General features: G+C 35.1%; 3 protein-coding genes across 4 annotated transcripts in view; 2 read left to right on the top strand and 1 right to left on the bottom strand.

Annotated features, from left to right (window-relative positions):
* LOC134854138 (uncharacterized) overlaps positions 1-2523 on the top strand; it is a 36975-nt gene extending 34452 nt beyond the window's left edge. Inside the window, exon 10 of the mRNA XM_063870260.1 lies at positions 1686-2523. Coding sequence (XP_063726330.1) covers positions 1686-2228 — 543 coding nt within the window. The 3' untranslated portion in view covers positions 2229-2523. The remainder of the gene's footprint in view (positions 1-1685) is intronic.
* Positions 1-16598, bottom strand: part of LOC134853905 (cytoplasmic dynein 1 light intermediate chain 2-like) — a 485619-nt gene that overhangs the window by 428165 nt on the left and 40856 nt on the right. The window lies entirely within an intron of this gene.
* LOC134854729 (uncharacterized) lies at positions 4071-10040 on the top strand. The gene is made up of 4 exons (XM_063871087.1): positions 4071-4226; positions 5600-5845; positions 7165-7446; positions 9185-10040. The coding sequence occupies exons 1-4, from the start codon at positions 4071-4073 to the stop codon at positions 9725-9727; spliced, it is 1227 nt and encodes a 408-aa protein (XP_063727157.1). The 3' UTR covers positions 9728-10040.

Genomic DNA, 16598 nt, shown 5'->3' with positions numbered 1-16598 from the left:
TAACTAATCGGGCTCTTTTCCACCCACTCCCACCCTTACATTTAAAATTTTCTATTTGCATATTTGTTTAACGTAATATTATAGTTCAATGTGTGATGTTACGAAGTAGAGTCTGAATTAAAAATGTGTTCACAATAGCTAATTTGTTCACCGTGCAAAATTTCTTCACATTATGACCAAGTAAAATTAGTTTTTCAAAACTGAAATTCAATGCGGGGGGGTTTGGAAAAAAATCCGACTTAGACATGCTTCGACTAAACACAAGCCGTAGCAATATCATGCAAATTTACACTTGGGCTTTTTTCCATTTTCGTCCCAAATTTCAAAGTTTCCATTTTTTACAATTATCTTACGTGTTATTATGGCTGAATGCGTGATGTTACGAAGGAAGGTATAAATGTGTTCACAATAGTTAGTCACCATGCAAAATTTCATTACATTATGACAACGTAAAATTTAGTTTCTTAAAATGAAATTCAAATGGGGAAAATCGAAAAGAGCTAACACTTGTTATAACTATAAAACTACTCGAGAAATAAAGGTTTTTAAGAAAAACTTTGCTCAGGAAAAAATTTGTTCAGGCTCAAAAATACTTTTTCGTGGTTTGACTTTTGATTGGTTTTTAAGTTCAGTTCATTTTCTTTGTGTACACTTGCGATCAGCTTAGCGTATTATTACGAACCTTCTTTTTTCTAACGTAACTCGCAAATAAAAGTGTTCATTAAAAGTGTTCAATAGTTTGGAAATTTCACTGTAACATTGTAAAATGCATAGCATCTGTTCTCTGCTTTATTTCTGGCTTGTGTTTGTTATCAAGTAAGCGTCCATGATTGGTGCGTGATGTTCATAATCTCTGGATCGCAGTAGGTCGTGGGTTCAAATCCTAGAAGTAGCCAAAGTTTTTCTAATTCGAGGATTATTTGTAATTTTTTTATTATGGCATTTTATAGAGCTGCTTTTTGTCGTGTTCCCATAAAACCCAAGAAGTTCGCTTTAACAGAAATGTGAATATACTTTTATTTTCATGGGACCTGCAGATCCGTTTTCAGGCGACTATGATCCTTTTTGTTGGTTTGATGATTGCCGATTCTTTTATCTGGTGGCATATATAGCAGTCGAATCATTTACCAGCTCCATATAGACCAGTCAAAAGCTGGGTGACAAACTTAAAGTAACAGCTAAGTTTAAGCACTGCTGTCTTAATTTTGGCTGCTTCATAGAATTCGCTCATTTTTGGTCCATTTAAGCTTTGACTTGGGTCTCTGCACTTTTTTGTCTTCAATAAGCTCGTAAAAACTAGGCTTTAATGTTGAAAGGTTGGTTTGATCTTTGGCAGACGACCCAACAGCGAGGGCTTAACTGGTTTTACTTTTTTTAGACAGTTGAAAGCTTTACACCAGCTCGGAAATTCCCAGAATCAGATTGTTTGGATTTTTAAAGTATCAGCAATTGGTTTTGTCACGTTATAAAATGGTGAAATTAATGACCTGATTTGAGTCCATTAAAAATTTCAACAAATTCAATTGTTTACTGATTTGTGGAACTGTATAATCATAACAGAGATAACCAATTTGGTTCAATATTTTAACGAGACGCATTTTCACAAGGCGGTTATGTTAAAAGGAGATTATTTTGATGTATGTTTTAATGATCTGAGTTCTTTTCATTTTCAATTTGAATTTCAGGGTTCGTTCCGTGGAACAAAATCAACGTATTTTGATGACAGATCATCAACTAATAATCAGTTTTCATCAAGCAGTATCAATCACAGGGAGTCCAGTTTGGACGAAAGTTCGCAAGAACACCTGCAGCAAAAAGAGCAATCAAAGCAAAGCAAAGAACAGGAAACGTTCACGCATCAACAGCTTTTAGCCTTGATAGTGAACTCGCAGGTTCAACAGCAAAATCAGTTCCAACAAATTATGAAGAATAGTTTAGCAGTTTTGGAGGTGATGACGAACAATATGAACAGCATGTCTATGTTAATGTCTTCCCATATGGTCCAGCAAAGTTCAGTTGTGAACGAATTTGCAAAAAATGTGAACGAACACGCTCAAACATCAGAATTAAAGGAAGAAAATACTGGCAGTCAATCAGAATTACAAGCGAAGCATAAATTAAATAGTTTTGGGGAGCCTTTAACCAAGGAAACATCTGCGCTGAAGAGTGATAAAACTGAAATGTTTGCCTCAAAAAAGTTTCCGCAAAAACTGGACGACGAATTGTGAACTTTACAAAAATTTACAAATAGTAGCTGTAAAAGTTATCAAATCAACCAAATCCATTCATTGGTATAATTATAATTAGATCTGGGGTAAATTTGCATTGTCTTCTGTCAATAGATTGTGTTTTATTTAATTGAGCAAAATAGTTACAAATTTGGTGCTAGTTTAATCCAACTATTCCAATCAATTGTTTGACTGTGTTACTACAATTACTGGTCATTGTATCTCAAATGTGTAGTTTAATATTGAGTCCTATTTTTAGCTAAAAGTTTGAGTTCATTTCATCTTGTAATATTAACGGTTTGATTTTGAACAATCTTCTAAGAAACCTTGAAACCTTTTTTTTGCTCCAACTTTCGAAAAAATGTCATAGGAGCGGAGCGTATTTTTATGTACCATGAACAATGTGAAGTTTAACACATTTTTTGACCATTGAATCAAATATGGTAAGAATTTTGCGTAGAGTGATAGTACGATTCAACTTGTTTCACATTGAGTCGCAAGTAAAATTTACTCATTTGGTGGGAATTTTAGTCAAGCCTCCGTGGCTCAGAGGGAAGGACGTGAGGTTCCTTGGATACTTATGACAAGGTTCAACGCAGCACTTAACAAAGTTTCATTTAAGTTTGGTGGTATTTTTGCTGGATAGCACTGACAATTTATTTGCATTTAAAGCTGCATCATTGGTAGCTAATTTGAAAAAATTTTCAATGGCTCAGATGCGAGAACGTGAGACTCCAAACCCGTCACTGCAAAATTTTCACTTATTCCAGGCTTCTCTAAAGTTTGATAATTTCACTTTTTAGAGCTAATTGTAGTTTTCTCGCCCTTGTTTGAGACCTTCTAATACATGTAACTACTGGTAAAAGCTGCATTATATGGAAGCTTCTAACCATTATATGAATAACTGTAAACTTTCGATGTGTTTATGCTAGTGTTTGTCAAGTTAAATTCTGCTGGTTTAGCTTACAAATTGCAAACAAATACCACCTTGCTTACACAAGAAAAGAAGCACTCGCAGAGGCTGCACGCATTTTTTTTGCCAAATACTTGAGTTGAACCAAAATTTTGATCGGGTGTCACCTGCAACTCAGCGGTTTTTTTAGCTATTATTGTCTTCTAATTTTAAGTGTTTATTTTGAGAACGCTAATTGACATCTGCGAATCCTCAAAATCAAACCAGTAAGTATCTTTTTCAGAAAACTTAGTTAATTTATACATAAGAAACAAGACTGCTCGTATCAGGGCGAAGCCCTGAATGTTCCGACTGCCTTTTAAGGTTTATGGAGCAGCAATAACATTAAAAAATTCAATGAAATAAAACAAAATGAAAATTTTTTCTTCGAAAATTTGAAATTTTTTATGAAAATCATCCCCCCACACGCCATATAAAAAACAAAAGGATAGATTTCGCTCCTTGTAACAAACCATTTATGGCAAGTAAGCTTCTTTTAACCAATTTGGAACGATTTCTAAGACGGATTAACTCTCCGCTTACGCGTCAATAGCGCGAAATATATCGCGCGTTAATTGTCCCAAATTGGCCAAAATGGCAATCTTTTCAAAATATCTTTTCAAATTTGAGCCCAGGACAACAATACCTTTCGAATGATATTTAAAAATTCCGTCAAAAATGGCTAGTTAAAAAGTCGAAATTTGTCTGAAGAAAAAAAACCCCACCCCGAGCACAAATATTCCGTTACTTTCGTATCGAAAGTCGGAACAATAACTATTTACTTATCATTTTTCTAGTTTCTTATATTGGTAAAGTTGTTCGATATCCTCTTTAATACTTCTTGAGCGCCATGATAATTTTATTTAATAATTATTTTGGCAGGCAATAAAATGACACTTGATGACACCAAGTACTGTTTGACGAGGAGTAGCAGACAGAGGTTCAGACTGCAGCTCTACTCTAGACTTGAGTTCACGTCCTCGTGGGTGCTGATGAAAGATGTCATCAGAGACCAGGTGGATGTAGGCATGAAGGACCACTGCGAGGTAAACAAAACTAAATAAATAAGAAAGTATGGCTCTTTTTAGAGTTCCCCCCCCCCCACTTGCGATTTTTGCATTATGAAAGCAATGCTCACACTTTCGACGTGCACAGTAATTGCCGAATTCCGAAGATATGCAAAGACATATACGTCGACGTGACTGGGCCACGAACAACCGACCGATAGACTGTGAGGCGGACACCTTAGCCACTAGACTGCTTCGAAGCTAAGAGGCGTGAATGTTTACATTAGGTACTACAATAGGATTACGCGCTTGAAACAAGGCCTGAGAGTTGTGCTAATTGTGCTGAAAAAAAAACAATTATATTACTTGAGTTGCGTTCATCCAGTTCTCGTAGGTTTCTATTTTAGAAAAATTTTGTTTTATTTTACTCAGTTCGTTCCAGCTTTGCCGTGAATATTATTCTAATTGAAATTTTTTTTATCGATACGCGGTTAGTCATGTCAAAAAAATCAGTGAAACAGTCGAATGCTAATTTTTGCTGCGTTCGTTTGTTGCACTTATTATAAGGTGTTATTGCACAGATAATTGATTTCAAACTGATTTAGAATTTGCTGCAATTATTGCTGCATATATGTAGCTCTGTGACAAAATTGGACGTGCGATCATATACAACCGATGGCATTCAGTTTTTGTTTTGCAATGTGTGCATGGAAACAGCGTGCTAACATATCCACGCAAAATATCAGCTTGAAAATATAGAAATTAAAGTGGCATACTCATAGCACGTGACTTGGACATGAATCATTATCGTGAATCACGAGTACTAGGCCATTTAAAATTAAATAATGCATGCAAATGTTAGTTTTTGCAACAGCTTTTATAGAACATGAATGGCCAGTGAGAGATGCAGTAATTCAGGCATTCAATGTGGCTTCTACTGTATAAGTTGCATGTACATCTATAGAAAATTCGAATGTTTCAAGAATACTAATCCCAACTTGGCACATAATGGCAGGAGTGTAGGTTGAGTTAAAGTAGGTTCTATTTATTCATCGGATATATTGATGAACAGCAAAGGTTTTGGGGCATTTGCATTAAAAGTCATGTTGTAATGCATGTAAAGAGCTCTGATGAAATATTAATGATGAAGTCAGTCGACTTTTAAAAGTTTTAAATCCCAGGTTTTAAATCCCACTCATCGATTTCAGAAAGTCAGTAAATGTGTTGTTTTTTTGACATCTGGATCTTTGCTTCTAAGAAAAATGTTAGTGTATCAATTTTGAACGACCTTGGTTTTTAAATGCGCCCCTCATCTTGTAGGTGGCTCTGTTTTTTGGAAGACTTACTGATAGTGATGCAGAGTCTTCATTTTTATCAATAAAAGGCGTCACTATCGTTGGTACATGATTCAGGCATTGGACAAAGCACTACAACTGAAGATATCAGAGTCCAAAATAGCGCCACCGAATGCGTCCAGATCAGCAGTAGTGAAAGGCAGTAGTAATTTGCAAAGCGGAGCAGCTAATATGGATGGGAGCGAGAAGTCAGATTCGGCCAGCAATCTGCCTGGCACAAGTGCTGGATTGAGTCATGCAGGGCTGTCAAGGAAGAAACACAATGGTACTCTGGTGAACAGGGATTCCTCGATCGGACAGAGGGTTAGCGTTTCTTGTATTAACATATAAAAAATTGAACATGGAAACGAAATATTGAGAATACCCGATCTTCACAAAATTAAGAATAAATCGATTTCTACGGAATAATGAAAAAAATTGATCGTCACAAAGTAATGGTAAATATCGATCTTCAAAAATTTTGAAAAAAAAATGATTTTCACAGAAGTGATCTTCACAAAATGCGGAGAACTAGATCTTCACATGATATATCGAAAAATCTATCTTAAATTATTTACAAATTTTTTCGATATCTGTAAACTATTACATGCTGTTTATCAGAATCTGATTAATTAAAAAAAACAGTGCATTGAAGTGGTTCTTTCAACATTGATTTTTTAAATTAAACAAGACTGCTCGTATCAGAACGAAGCCCTTAATGTTCCGACTGCCTTTTAAGGTTTTATGGAGCAGTAATAACATCAAAAAATTAAATGTAATAAAAATAAAATGAAAATTTTTTTTTTCTAAATTTTGAATTTTTTTTTGAAAATCATTCCCCACCCGCCATATAAAGTACAAAAGGAAAGATTTCGCTCCTTGTAACAAATCAATTATGGCAAATAAGCTTCTTTTTCAACCAATTTGGAACGATTTTAAGACGGATTAACTCTCCGCTTACGCGTTAACAGCGCGAAATATATCGCGCAATCTTTAAACCCCCCCAAAACTTTACGAAAAATGATCACAGGTAAAAATATCTTTTCAAATTTGAGCTCAGGACAACAATAGCTTTCGAATGATATTAAAAAAATTCCGTCAAAAATGGCTAGTTGAAAAGTCGAAATTTGTCTGAAGAAACAAAAAACCCACCCCGAGCACAAATATTCCGTTACTTTCGTATCGAAAGTCGGAACAAAAAAACTATATAGTCCGGTTTTCGCAATTCAAAAAGATCAACCAACATACGAGGATCAACGTTTAACTTTAAATAAAAAACGATACAGTAAGGTTTTCGCAGTTCAAAAGCTGTATCTTGGTATGATTTTGTTAAAATTAGGACGATTTATCCTAAGATGAAAGGACCAACATACGAGCTGTTCAGCTCATTTAGAGAACCGATTTTGTACACCTGGTCAAGATCTGCAAGCAATTTTTTAAACTGTTTTTCTTGGCTGAGTAAAGTTGCCTCGCCGTCAAGCAACGAGCGCTGATCATGATGGGCCTCGAAAATCTGATTTTTCGATTGAGAGGCGGAGACGTAACCACTTCACGTCCGCTCCCCATGAATGGTTCTTAAAACTTTTTTTTAAAGAATCTTCTTATTTTTTTACTAGCTTTTGAATATATTTATTTATTACTAGGAGAGATGCGGGTCCATTCATGAAGCCTTGCCAGATGTGTTGGGTAGTCGACTGAACGAACACGAACACCGTCTCGGTTCAAGCTCGTCTGAGTTGAACCGAGGCGGAGGAACGACTCGAACACGCCACCGAGGAGGGACATCTCGTCTCTCTCGTCTTTCTTCGGGTGGTGAGGTCGTGTGGGGTTCGAGGTCGGTGCAATGGATGGTGATTCTGCTGCTCGTTTTGGCCTCAATTTCTCATTCTATGCTCATTTATCAGCTCTCAAACATATCATCACAGGTGAGTGCGTAACTTTATATATATATATTGACGCTTGCGATTCGCAAGCGTTAACTAATCGGGCTCTTTTCCACCCACTCCCACCCTTACATTTAAAATTTTCTATTTGCATAATTGTTTAACGTAATATTATAGTTCAATGTGTGATGTTACGAAGTAGAGTCTGAATTAAAATGTGTTCACAATAGCTGATTTGTTCACCGTGCAAAATTTCTTCACATTATGACCAAGTAAAATTAGTTTTTCAAAACTGAAATTCAATGCGGGGGGGGGGTTTGGAAAAAAATCCGACTTAGACATGCTTCGACTAAACACAAGCCGTAGCAATATCATGCAAATTTACACTTGGGCTTTTTTCCATTTTCGTCCCAAATTTCAAAGTTTCCATTTTTTACAATTATCTTACGTGTTATTATGGCTGAATGCGTGATGTTACGAAGGAAGGTATAAATGTGTTCACAATAGTTAGTCACCATGCAAAATTTCATTACATTATGACAACGTAAAATTTAGTTTCTTAAAATGAAATTCAAATGGGGAAAATCGAAAAGAGCTAACACTTGTTATAACTATAAAACTACTCGAGAAATAAAGGTTTTTAAGAAAAACTTTGCTCAGGAAAAAATTTGTTCAGGCTCAAAAATACTTTTTCGTGGTTTGACTTTTGATTGGTTTTTAAGTTCAGTTCATTTTCTTTGTGTACACTTGCGATCAGCTTAGCGTATTATTACGAACCTTCTTTTTTCTAACGTAACTCGCAAATAAAAGTGTTCATTAAAAGTGTTCAATAGTTTGGAAATTTCACTGTAACATTGTAAAATGCATAGCATCTGTTCTCTGCTTTATTTCTGGCTTGTGTTTGTTATCAAGTAAGCGTCCATGATTGGTGCGTGATGTTCATAATCTCTGGATCGCAGTAGGTCGTGGGTTCAAATCCTAGAAGTAGCCAAAGTTTTTCTAATTCGAGGATTATTTGTAATTTTTTTATTATGGCATTTTATAGAGCTGCTTTTTGTCGTGTTCCCATAAAACCCAAGAAGTTCGCTTTAACAGAAATGTGAATATACTTTTATTTTCATGGGACCTGCAGATCCGTTTCCAGGCGACTATGATCCTTTTTGTTGGTTTGATGATTGCCGATTCTTTTATCTGGTGGCATATATAGCAGTCGAATCATTTACCAGCTCCATATAGACCAGTCAAAAGCTGGGTGACAAACTTAAAGTAACAGCTAAGTTTAAGCACTGCTGTCTTAATTTTGGCTGCTTCATAGAATTCGCTCATTTTTGGTCCATTTAAGCTTTGACTTGGGTCTCTGCACTTTTTTGTCTTCAATAAGCTCGTAAAAACTAGGCTTTAATGTTGAAAGGTTGGTTTGATCTTTGGCAGACGACCCAACAGCGAGGGCTTAACTGGTTTTACTTTTTTTAGACAGTTGAAAGCTTTACACCAGCTCGGAAATTCCCAGAATCAGATTGTTTGGATTTTTAAAGTATCAGCAATTGGTTTTGTCACGTTATAAAATGGTGAAATTAATGACCTGATTTGAGTCCATTAAAAATTTCAACAAATTCAATTGTTTACTGATTTGTGGAACTGTATAATCATAACAGAGATAACCAATTTGGTTCAATATTTTAACGAGACGCATTTTCACAAGGCGGTTATGTTAAAAGGAGATTATTTTGATGTATGTTTTAATGATCTGAGTTCTTTTCATTTTCAATTTGAATTTCAGGGTTCGTTCCGTGGAACAAAATCAACGTATTTTGATGACAGATCATCAACTAATAATCAGTTTTCATCAAGCAGTATCAATCACAGGGAGTCCAGTTTGGACGAAAGTTCGCAAGAACACCTGCAGCAAAAAGAGCAATCAAAGCAAAGCAAAGAACAGGAAAAGTTCACGCATCAACAGCTTTTAGCCTTGATAGTGAACTCGCAGGTTCAACAGCAAAATCAGTTCCAACAAATTATGAAGAATAGTTTAGCAGTTTTGGAGGTGATGACGAACAATACGAACAGCATGTCTATGTTAATGTCTTCCCATATGGTCCAGCAAAGTTCAGTTGTGAACGAATTTGCAAAAAATGTGAACGAACACGCTCAAACATCAGAATTAAAGGAAGAAAATACTGGCAGTCAACCAGAATTACAAGCGAAGCATAAATTAAATAGTTTTGGGGAGCCTTTAACCAAGGAAACATCTGCGCTGAAGAGTGATAAAACTGAAATGTTTGCCTCAAAAAAGTTTCCGCAAAAACTGGACGACGAATTGTGAACTTTACAAAAATTTACAAATAGTTGCTGTAAAAAATATCAAATCAACCAAATCCATTCATTGGTATAATTATAATTAGATCTGGGGTAAATTTGCATTGTCTTCTGTCAATAGATTGTGTTTTATTTAATTGAGCAAAATAGTTACAAATTTGGTGCTAGTTTAATCCAACTATTCCAATCAATTGTTTGACTGTGTTACTACAATTACTGGTCATTGTATCTCAAATGTGTAGTTTAATATTGAGTCCTATTTTTAGCTAAAAGTTTGAGTTCATTTCATCTTGTAATATTAACGGTTTGATTTTGAACAATCTTCTAAGAAACCTTGAAACCTTTTTTTGCTCCAACTTTCGAAAAAATGTCATAGGAGCGGAGCGTATTTTTATGTACCATGAACAATGTGAAGTTTAACACATTTTTTGACCATTGAATCAAATATGGTAAGAATTTTGCGTAGAGTGATAGTACGATTCAACTTGTTTCACATTGAGTCGCAAGTAAAATTTACTCATTTGGTGGGAATTTTAGTCAAGCCTCCGTGGCTCAGAGGGAAGGACGTGAGGTTCCTTGGATACTTATGACAAGGTTCAACGCAGCACTTAACAAAGTTTCATTTAAGTTTGGTGGTATTTTTGCTGGATAGCACTGACAATTTATTTGCATTTAAAGCTGCATCATTGGTAGCTAATTTGAAAAAATTTTCAATGGCTCAGATGCGAGAACGTGAGACTCCAAACCCGTCACTGCAAAATTTTCACTTATTCCAGGCTTCTCTAAAGTTTGATAATTTCACTTTTTAGAGCTAATTGTAGTTTTCTCGCCCTTGTTTGAGACCTTCTAATACATGTAACTACTGGTAAAAGCTGCATTATATGGAAGCTTCTAACCATTATATGAATAACTGTAAACTTTCGATGTGTTTATGCTAGTGTTTGTCAAGTTAAATTCTGCTGGTTTAGCTTACAAATTGCAAACAAATACCACCTTGCTTACACAAGAAAAGAAGCACTCGCAGAGGCTGCACGCATTTTTTTTGCCAAATACTTGAGTTGAACCAAAATTTTGATCGGGTGTCACCTGCAACTCAGCGGTTTTTTTAGCTATTATTGTCTTCTAATTTTAAGTGTTTATTTTGAGAACGCTAATTGACATCTGCGAATCCTCAAAATCAAACCAGTAAGTATCTTTTTCAGAAAACTTAGTTAATTTATACATAAGAAACAAGACTGCTCGTATCAGGGCGAAGCCCTGAATGTTCCGACTGCCTTTTAAGGTTTATGGAGCAGCAATAACATTAAAAAATTCAATGAAATAAAACAAAATGAAAATTTTTTCTTCGAAAATTTGAAATTTTTTATGAAAATCATCCCCCCACACGCCATATAAAAAACAAAAGGATAGATTTCGCTCCTTGTAACAAACCATTTATGGCAAGTAAGCTTCTTTTAACCAATTTGGAACGATTTCTAAGACGGATTAACTCTCCGCTTACGCGTCAATAGCGCGAAATATATCGCGCGTTAATTGTCCCAAATTGGCCAAAATGGCAATCTTTTCAAAATATCTTTTCAAATTTGAGCCCAGGACAACAATACCTTTCGAATGATATTTAAAAATTCCGTCAAAAATGGCTAGTTAAAAAGTCGAAATTTGTCTGAAGAAAAAAAACCCCACCCGAGCACAAATATTCCGTTACTTTCGTATCGAAAGTCGGAACAATAACTATTTACTTATCATTTTTCTAGTTTCTTATATTGGTAAAGTTGTTCGATATCCTCTTTAATACTTCTTGAGCGCCATGATAATTTTATTTAATAATTATTTTGGCAGGCAATAAAATGACACTTGATGACACCAAGTACTGTTTGACGAGGAGTAGCAGACAGAGGTTCAGACTGCAGCTCTACTCTAGACTTGAGTTCACGTCCTCGTGGGTGCTGATGAAAGATGTCATCAGAGACCAGGTGGATGTAGGCATGAAGGACCACTGCGAGGTAAACAAAACTAAATAAATAAGAAAGTATGGCTCTTTTTAGAGTTCCCCCCCCACTTGCGATTTTTGCATTATGAAAGCAATGCTCACACTTTCGACGTGCACAGTAATTGCCGAATTCCGAAGATATGCAAAGACATATACGTCGACGTGACTGGGCCACGAACAACCGACCGATAGACTGTGAGGCGGACACCTTAACCACTAGACTGCTTCGAAGCTAAGAGGCGTGAATGTTTACATTAGGTACTACAATAGGATTACGCGCTTGAAACAAGGCCTGAGAGTTGTGCTAATTGTGCTGAAAAAAAAACAATTATATTACTTGAGTTGCGTTCATCCAGTTCTCGTAGGTTTCTATTTTAGAAAAATTTTGTTTTATTTTACTCAGTTCGTTCCAGGGTGTAGTTAGATTTTTTGCCGTAGTTGCGGATCGGTCAGTGATTCTCATTGCTTATTAGGGCCCTTTATGGTCATAGTTGGAGACAAAGGTTTGAATTTTTTTAGATAAAATTTTTCACTTTTTTACGTCATTTTTTCAGCTCAAGTTTTTTTTTTTGAAAAAAGGCTTCCTTGTTTTTCTTCACAATATTTTGTAAACTATTTTTTATTGTACTACACGTGTTGCGAAGCTATCTTGTCTGTGTAATTAATTTAAATTCCTTTTCGGCACATTTGACATTAAGTGCTGACTATTCACGACCTTTTGTCAAGTCAAAAATATTGCTTTTCAAAAAAATGGGAAAGTTGTTGGTGATTTTTTTTGTTGTGCAAGCAATTGTTATCGAAAATACAAAAATTTTCGATTTACTCATTACTCTTGCGATTAGCAAACGTTATCAAAATGGAACAGAGACGTTTTTCGGGTTAACAACTAGTTTAACATAATCACTTGAGACTTGAATCATTTGATAGCTTGCTATGATGAAGAGCTTTATTTGTTAAGGTTTTGCAAACATGAAAAATGTGTCTGCCTCTTAAGCAGCAAATGGCTATTTTTTTTGGAGAAAAATTAAAAACAAGGCGAAATTTCAATTGAAAATGTGTAATTTTTGAAATTAATTGAGCAAACTGGAGACAATTGCTTTTGGTAAAATTCTAAAGTTTGCGCACTCTCAAAATTAGTTGTTCGTGGTTTGGTTTTTTATTGCAGCTCACTTCATTTTCATTTGGTAAATGGAAATCAATTTACTCTCTCCAAAAACAAAAGTGCTTCTGACGCACCAAATCGCTAATTTAAAAAACAATTTAAATTTCAGATTTAAATTAATCGTTTTATTAAATTCGATCTAATTTAATGGAATTGAGGTAGTTTCATGGAAATTTGTTAATCACTGAAGTCTCACGCAGTGCCAATGTCGTAGTGAAAGATTTTTGAAGCCATTCCACGTGCAAATAACAAGCGTTATCAAGTCGACAATTTTTAAGGATTAACAACTGGTTAACGAAATCACTTGATAGCTTGATTTATTTCACTTGCAAGAGCTAGTATTTTGTAATTGGGAACTAGAGTTTTTTCTGAACAAAATATCTGACATGCTCGAATGGTGACTCTCTATTTCAAGAAAATGCAAAAAAAAAATCTTTTTTTATCACATGGAATGGTAATGAATTTTTTCGAATATAATTATTGAAAAAAATGTTAATTTTATTCAAGTTTCTGGTTTTCGTCCTAATATCTGACAAGCGATTTTCCATCTTTTTCAAATGCAGTTTGTTTTATCTCGTAATTTTTTGAGCGTTCGTTTTCAAAGCTGGGGCTTTATAATTTTTGATTCAAATTGTTTTTACTGCAATTAAAAGTTGCTCTAGCTATACATTTATCAACTCTGATTTTTATTAAATTTAAACGTTTTTTAAAATAGTTTTTTTATGTTGCGCAGTTTCAAGGAGGAATTGTTCATAATATTATTGCCTCTTTCAGCAGGGATGGGTCGTTAAAATTTTACTTTGAAAAATTTTATGGCCTTGATATATTGTGTCTTTTGGTTTCGGCTTAAGAAGGGTCGAACCAACTTTTGCGTCTTAGTTGACGCTCGTTCATTGACTCTCAATGCTTGTTAAGGTTGTTTATGGACATAGTCCGAGACAAAGGCATGAAATTTTTGAAAAAAGAGTTATTCCGAATTTTTTCAGCTTAATTTTTTATTCAATACCCTGTAATGCAAATCTTAATTGTATCGTTAGTCAATTTATGTTGCGCAAATGTAATGGCGAGCTGTTTCTAGTTTTTGCATTAAAAAAACAACTCACCCTTAAAACTGCGCAGCATAAATTGATTACGATACAGGAGGATCGGTCGTACCAATTTAAGTTCGTATTTTCAAGCTATAAAATTTTTACCACCCGATGGGTCATAAAAATTTTATAGCTTGAAAACTTTTTATGATTACAGTTTCGTTTTCGGCCTAACTAGGGTGTAGTTAGATTTTTTTGCCGTAGTTGCGGATCGGTCAATGATTCTCATTGCTTATTAGGGCCCTTTATGGTCATAGTTGGAGACAAAGGTTTGAATTTTTTTAGATAAAATTTTTCACTTTTTTACGTCATTTTTTCAGCTCAAGTTTTTTTTTTTTGAAAAAAGGCTTCCTTGTTTTTCTTCACAATATTTTGTAAACTATTTTTTATTGTACTACACGTGTTGCGAAGCTATCTTGTCTGTGTAATTAATTTAAATTCCTTTTCGGCACATTTGACATTAAGTGCTGACTATTCACGACCTTTTGTCAAGTCAAAAATATTGCTTTTCAAAAAAATGGGAAAGTTGTTGGTGATTTTTTTTGTTGTGCAAGCAATTGTTATCGAAAATACAAAAATTTTCGATTTACTCATTACTCTTGCGATTAGCAAACGTTATCAAAATGGAACAGAGACGTTTTTCGGGTTAACAACTAGTTTAACATAATCACTTGAGACTTGAATCATTTGATAGCTTGCTATGATGAAAATATGGGTCCATTAAGGTCAAGAAGTGAATTTTCATGAAAAAGTGGGTCCAGTCGGGTGGCGGTAAAGAGCGGTTTGATGTTGCGAAGGACCAAACGTTCGAATCCGAGACCATGTCAGTTTTTTCTAAGAGTCGATGAACGTAGTTAAGACCCTCAGATAGGTCGCTATGGTTTTTTTCTTTTTTTTTACAGGAAAAATCTAAAATTTGCTTAGGCTCAAATTTATTTTTTTACGGTTCCACGTATAATTTTAATTCAATTTTAGTTCATTTCTTTTGTTAAAAGGGAGGAAAACTCCACTATCGAGAAGCGAAAATGAAAGATCACGAAAAAACTTAGTTGTGTTAGGAGGGGCTTAGCTGAGCGTTTGGGTAAGTGGTTTTATCCTTATGTCTCTTAAGACTTTAGTTAAGTTAGGAGGGGTTTAATTCAAGACTACTTGCAACGTTTTTTTTAATGCGAATAATTGATCTTTTGACTTTGTACCTCTAAAAACCCTAGTTGTGTTAGGACGGGCTGAGTGGAATGTTTAGGCGAGCTGTTCTTGACTGTGTGCCTCTAAAAACCTTAACTGCGTTAGGAGGGGCTTAGTCGAGGACAAATTGCAAGGCGGTTTTTTTAATGCTCCTATTTCATCAATTGACTTGGTGACTCCAAAAACCTTAGTTGTGTTAGGACGGCCTTAGTGGTATATTTAGGCGAGCTGTTCTTGATTTGTGCTTCCAAAAAGCTTAGTTTTATTAGGAGGGGCTTAGTTTAGGACTAATTGCAATGTCTTATTTGTTCACTGCTGTGAGTTGGTCATATGACTTTGTGCGTCCAAAAACCTAAGTTGTCTTAGGAGGGGTTTAGCTGAATGTTTAGGTGAGCTGTTGTTGACTGTGTACCCCCAAAAACCTTAACTGCGTTGGGAGGCACTTAGTTGAGCACAACTTACAATGCAGTTTTTTAATGATGCAACTTGGTCTTTTGACTTAGTGCTTCCGAAATTCTTAGTTTTCTTTGGAGGGGCTGAGTTGAAAGTTTAGTTGTGCTGTTTTTGACTTTGTTCCTCCTAAAACCATAATTGATAAAAGGTGCATAATTGCTGGTCACTCACTCTTTGCAGTAAATTGTTGAAAAGAGTGAAAGGGAAAAAATCAAAAAATCACAGTTGAATAATTCAGTTTCCAAAAAAAGAACTGCTGCAACAACTGCTCCGTTTTTTACTGAATTTCATTTTGCAATGTCAACTGGATCGGGAAATGACTATGATCAAATACACGGGTGACCCTGTCTTGCAAAGTGCGCACAAAGCCATTGCATTTAGATAAATTCTATAAAACTTAAATTTGGGAGGTCAGCCTCTTAGCAAAGTCTAATTTAGTCTGAAAATCGAATTTTTCACGACCAATCTTTCAGGGCACTGGGACTTTTTGGAAGCAAGTTTTACTTTCCATTTTTTAACCAATATAATTGTAGCAAGATATCACACTTGTTCATATACAATTTGCACTTGCAAGTACGCGTTGTGGCTATCCATTTTGAAATGCTGCAGTAAATCAATAGTTTCTTTTAAAAATCATGCTTCGCCCAATTTTCTAAAACAAAAAGCTATGATTCTCGAAAAAATTCTGACCTATTGACCAATTTCTGGACTTTTCTCGATAACTATCCTGCCAAATCTGATATCATAGGTTTATGCGACTCGACAGGTTGTTTGAATTTTTTTGGACATTTTTCTACATGACATTTTTTTGGACATTTTTTTTTACTCTACTCGAAAATTACTGTGCCAATTTTCAGGTTATGTGTTCAATCGAGAAACCTGCTGTTTAGAATGGATTCTACTTTAACGGCCACGACCTGCAGACAAAAATTACGGCTATCAGAAATTTAAGTTTTTGAGCTTTGACCATTTTTTAAAAACTGTTTGAGTTTTCTTAAAA

Source organism: Symsagittifera roscoffensis, chromosome 9, assembly GCF_963678635.1.
Source record: "Symsagittifera roscoffensis chromosome 9, txSymRosc1.1, whole genome shotgun sequence".
Lineage (NCBI taxonomy): Eukaryota > Metazoa > Xenacoelomorpha > Acoela > Convolutidae > Symsagittifera > Symsagittifera roscoffensis.
Note: the sequence above shows the minus strand (reverse complement) of the source record. Positions and strands in the feature narration are given on the sequence as shown.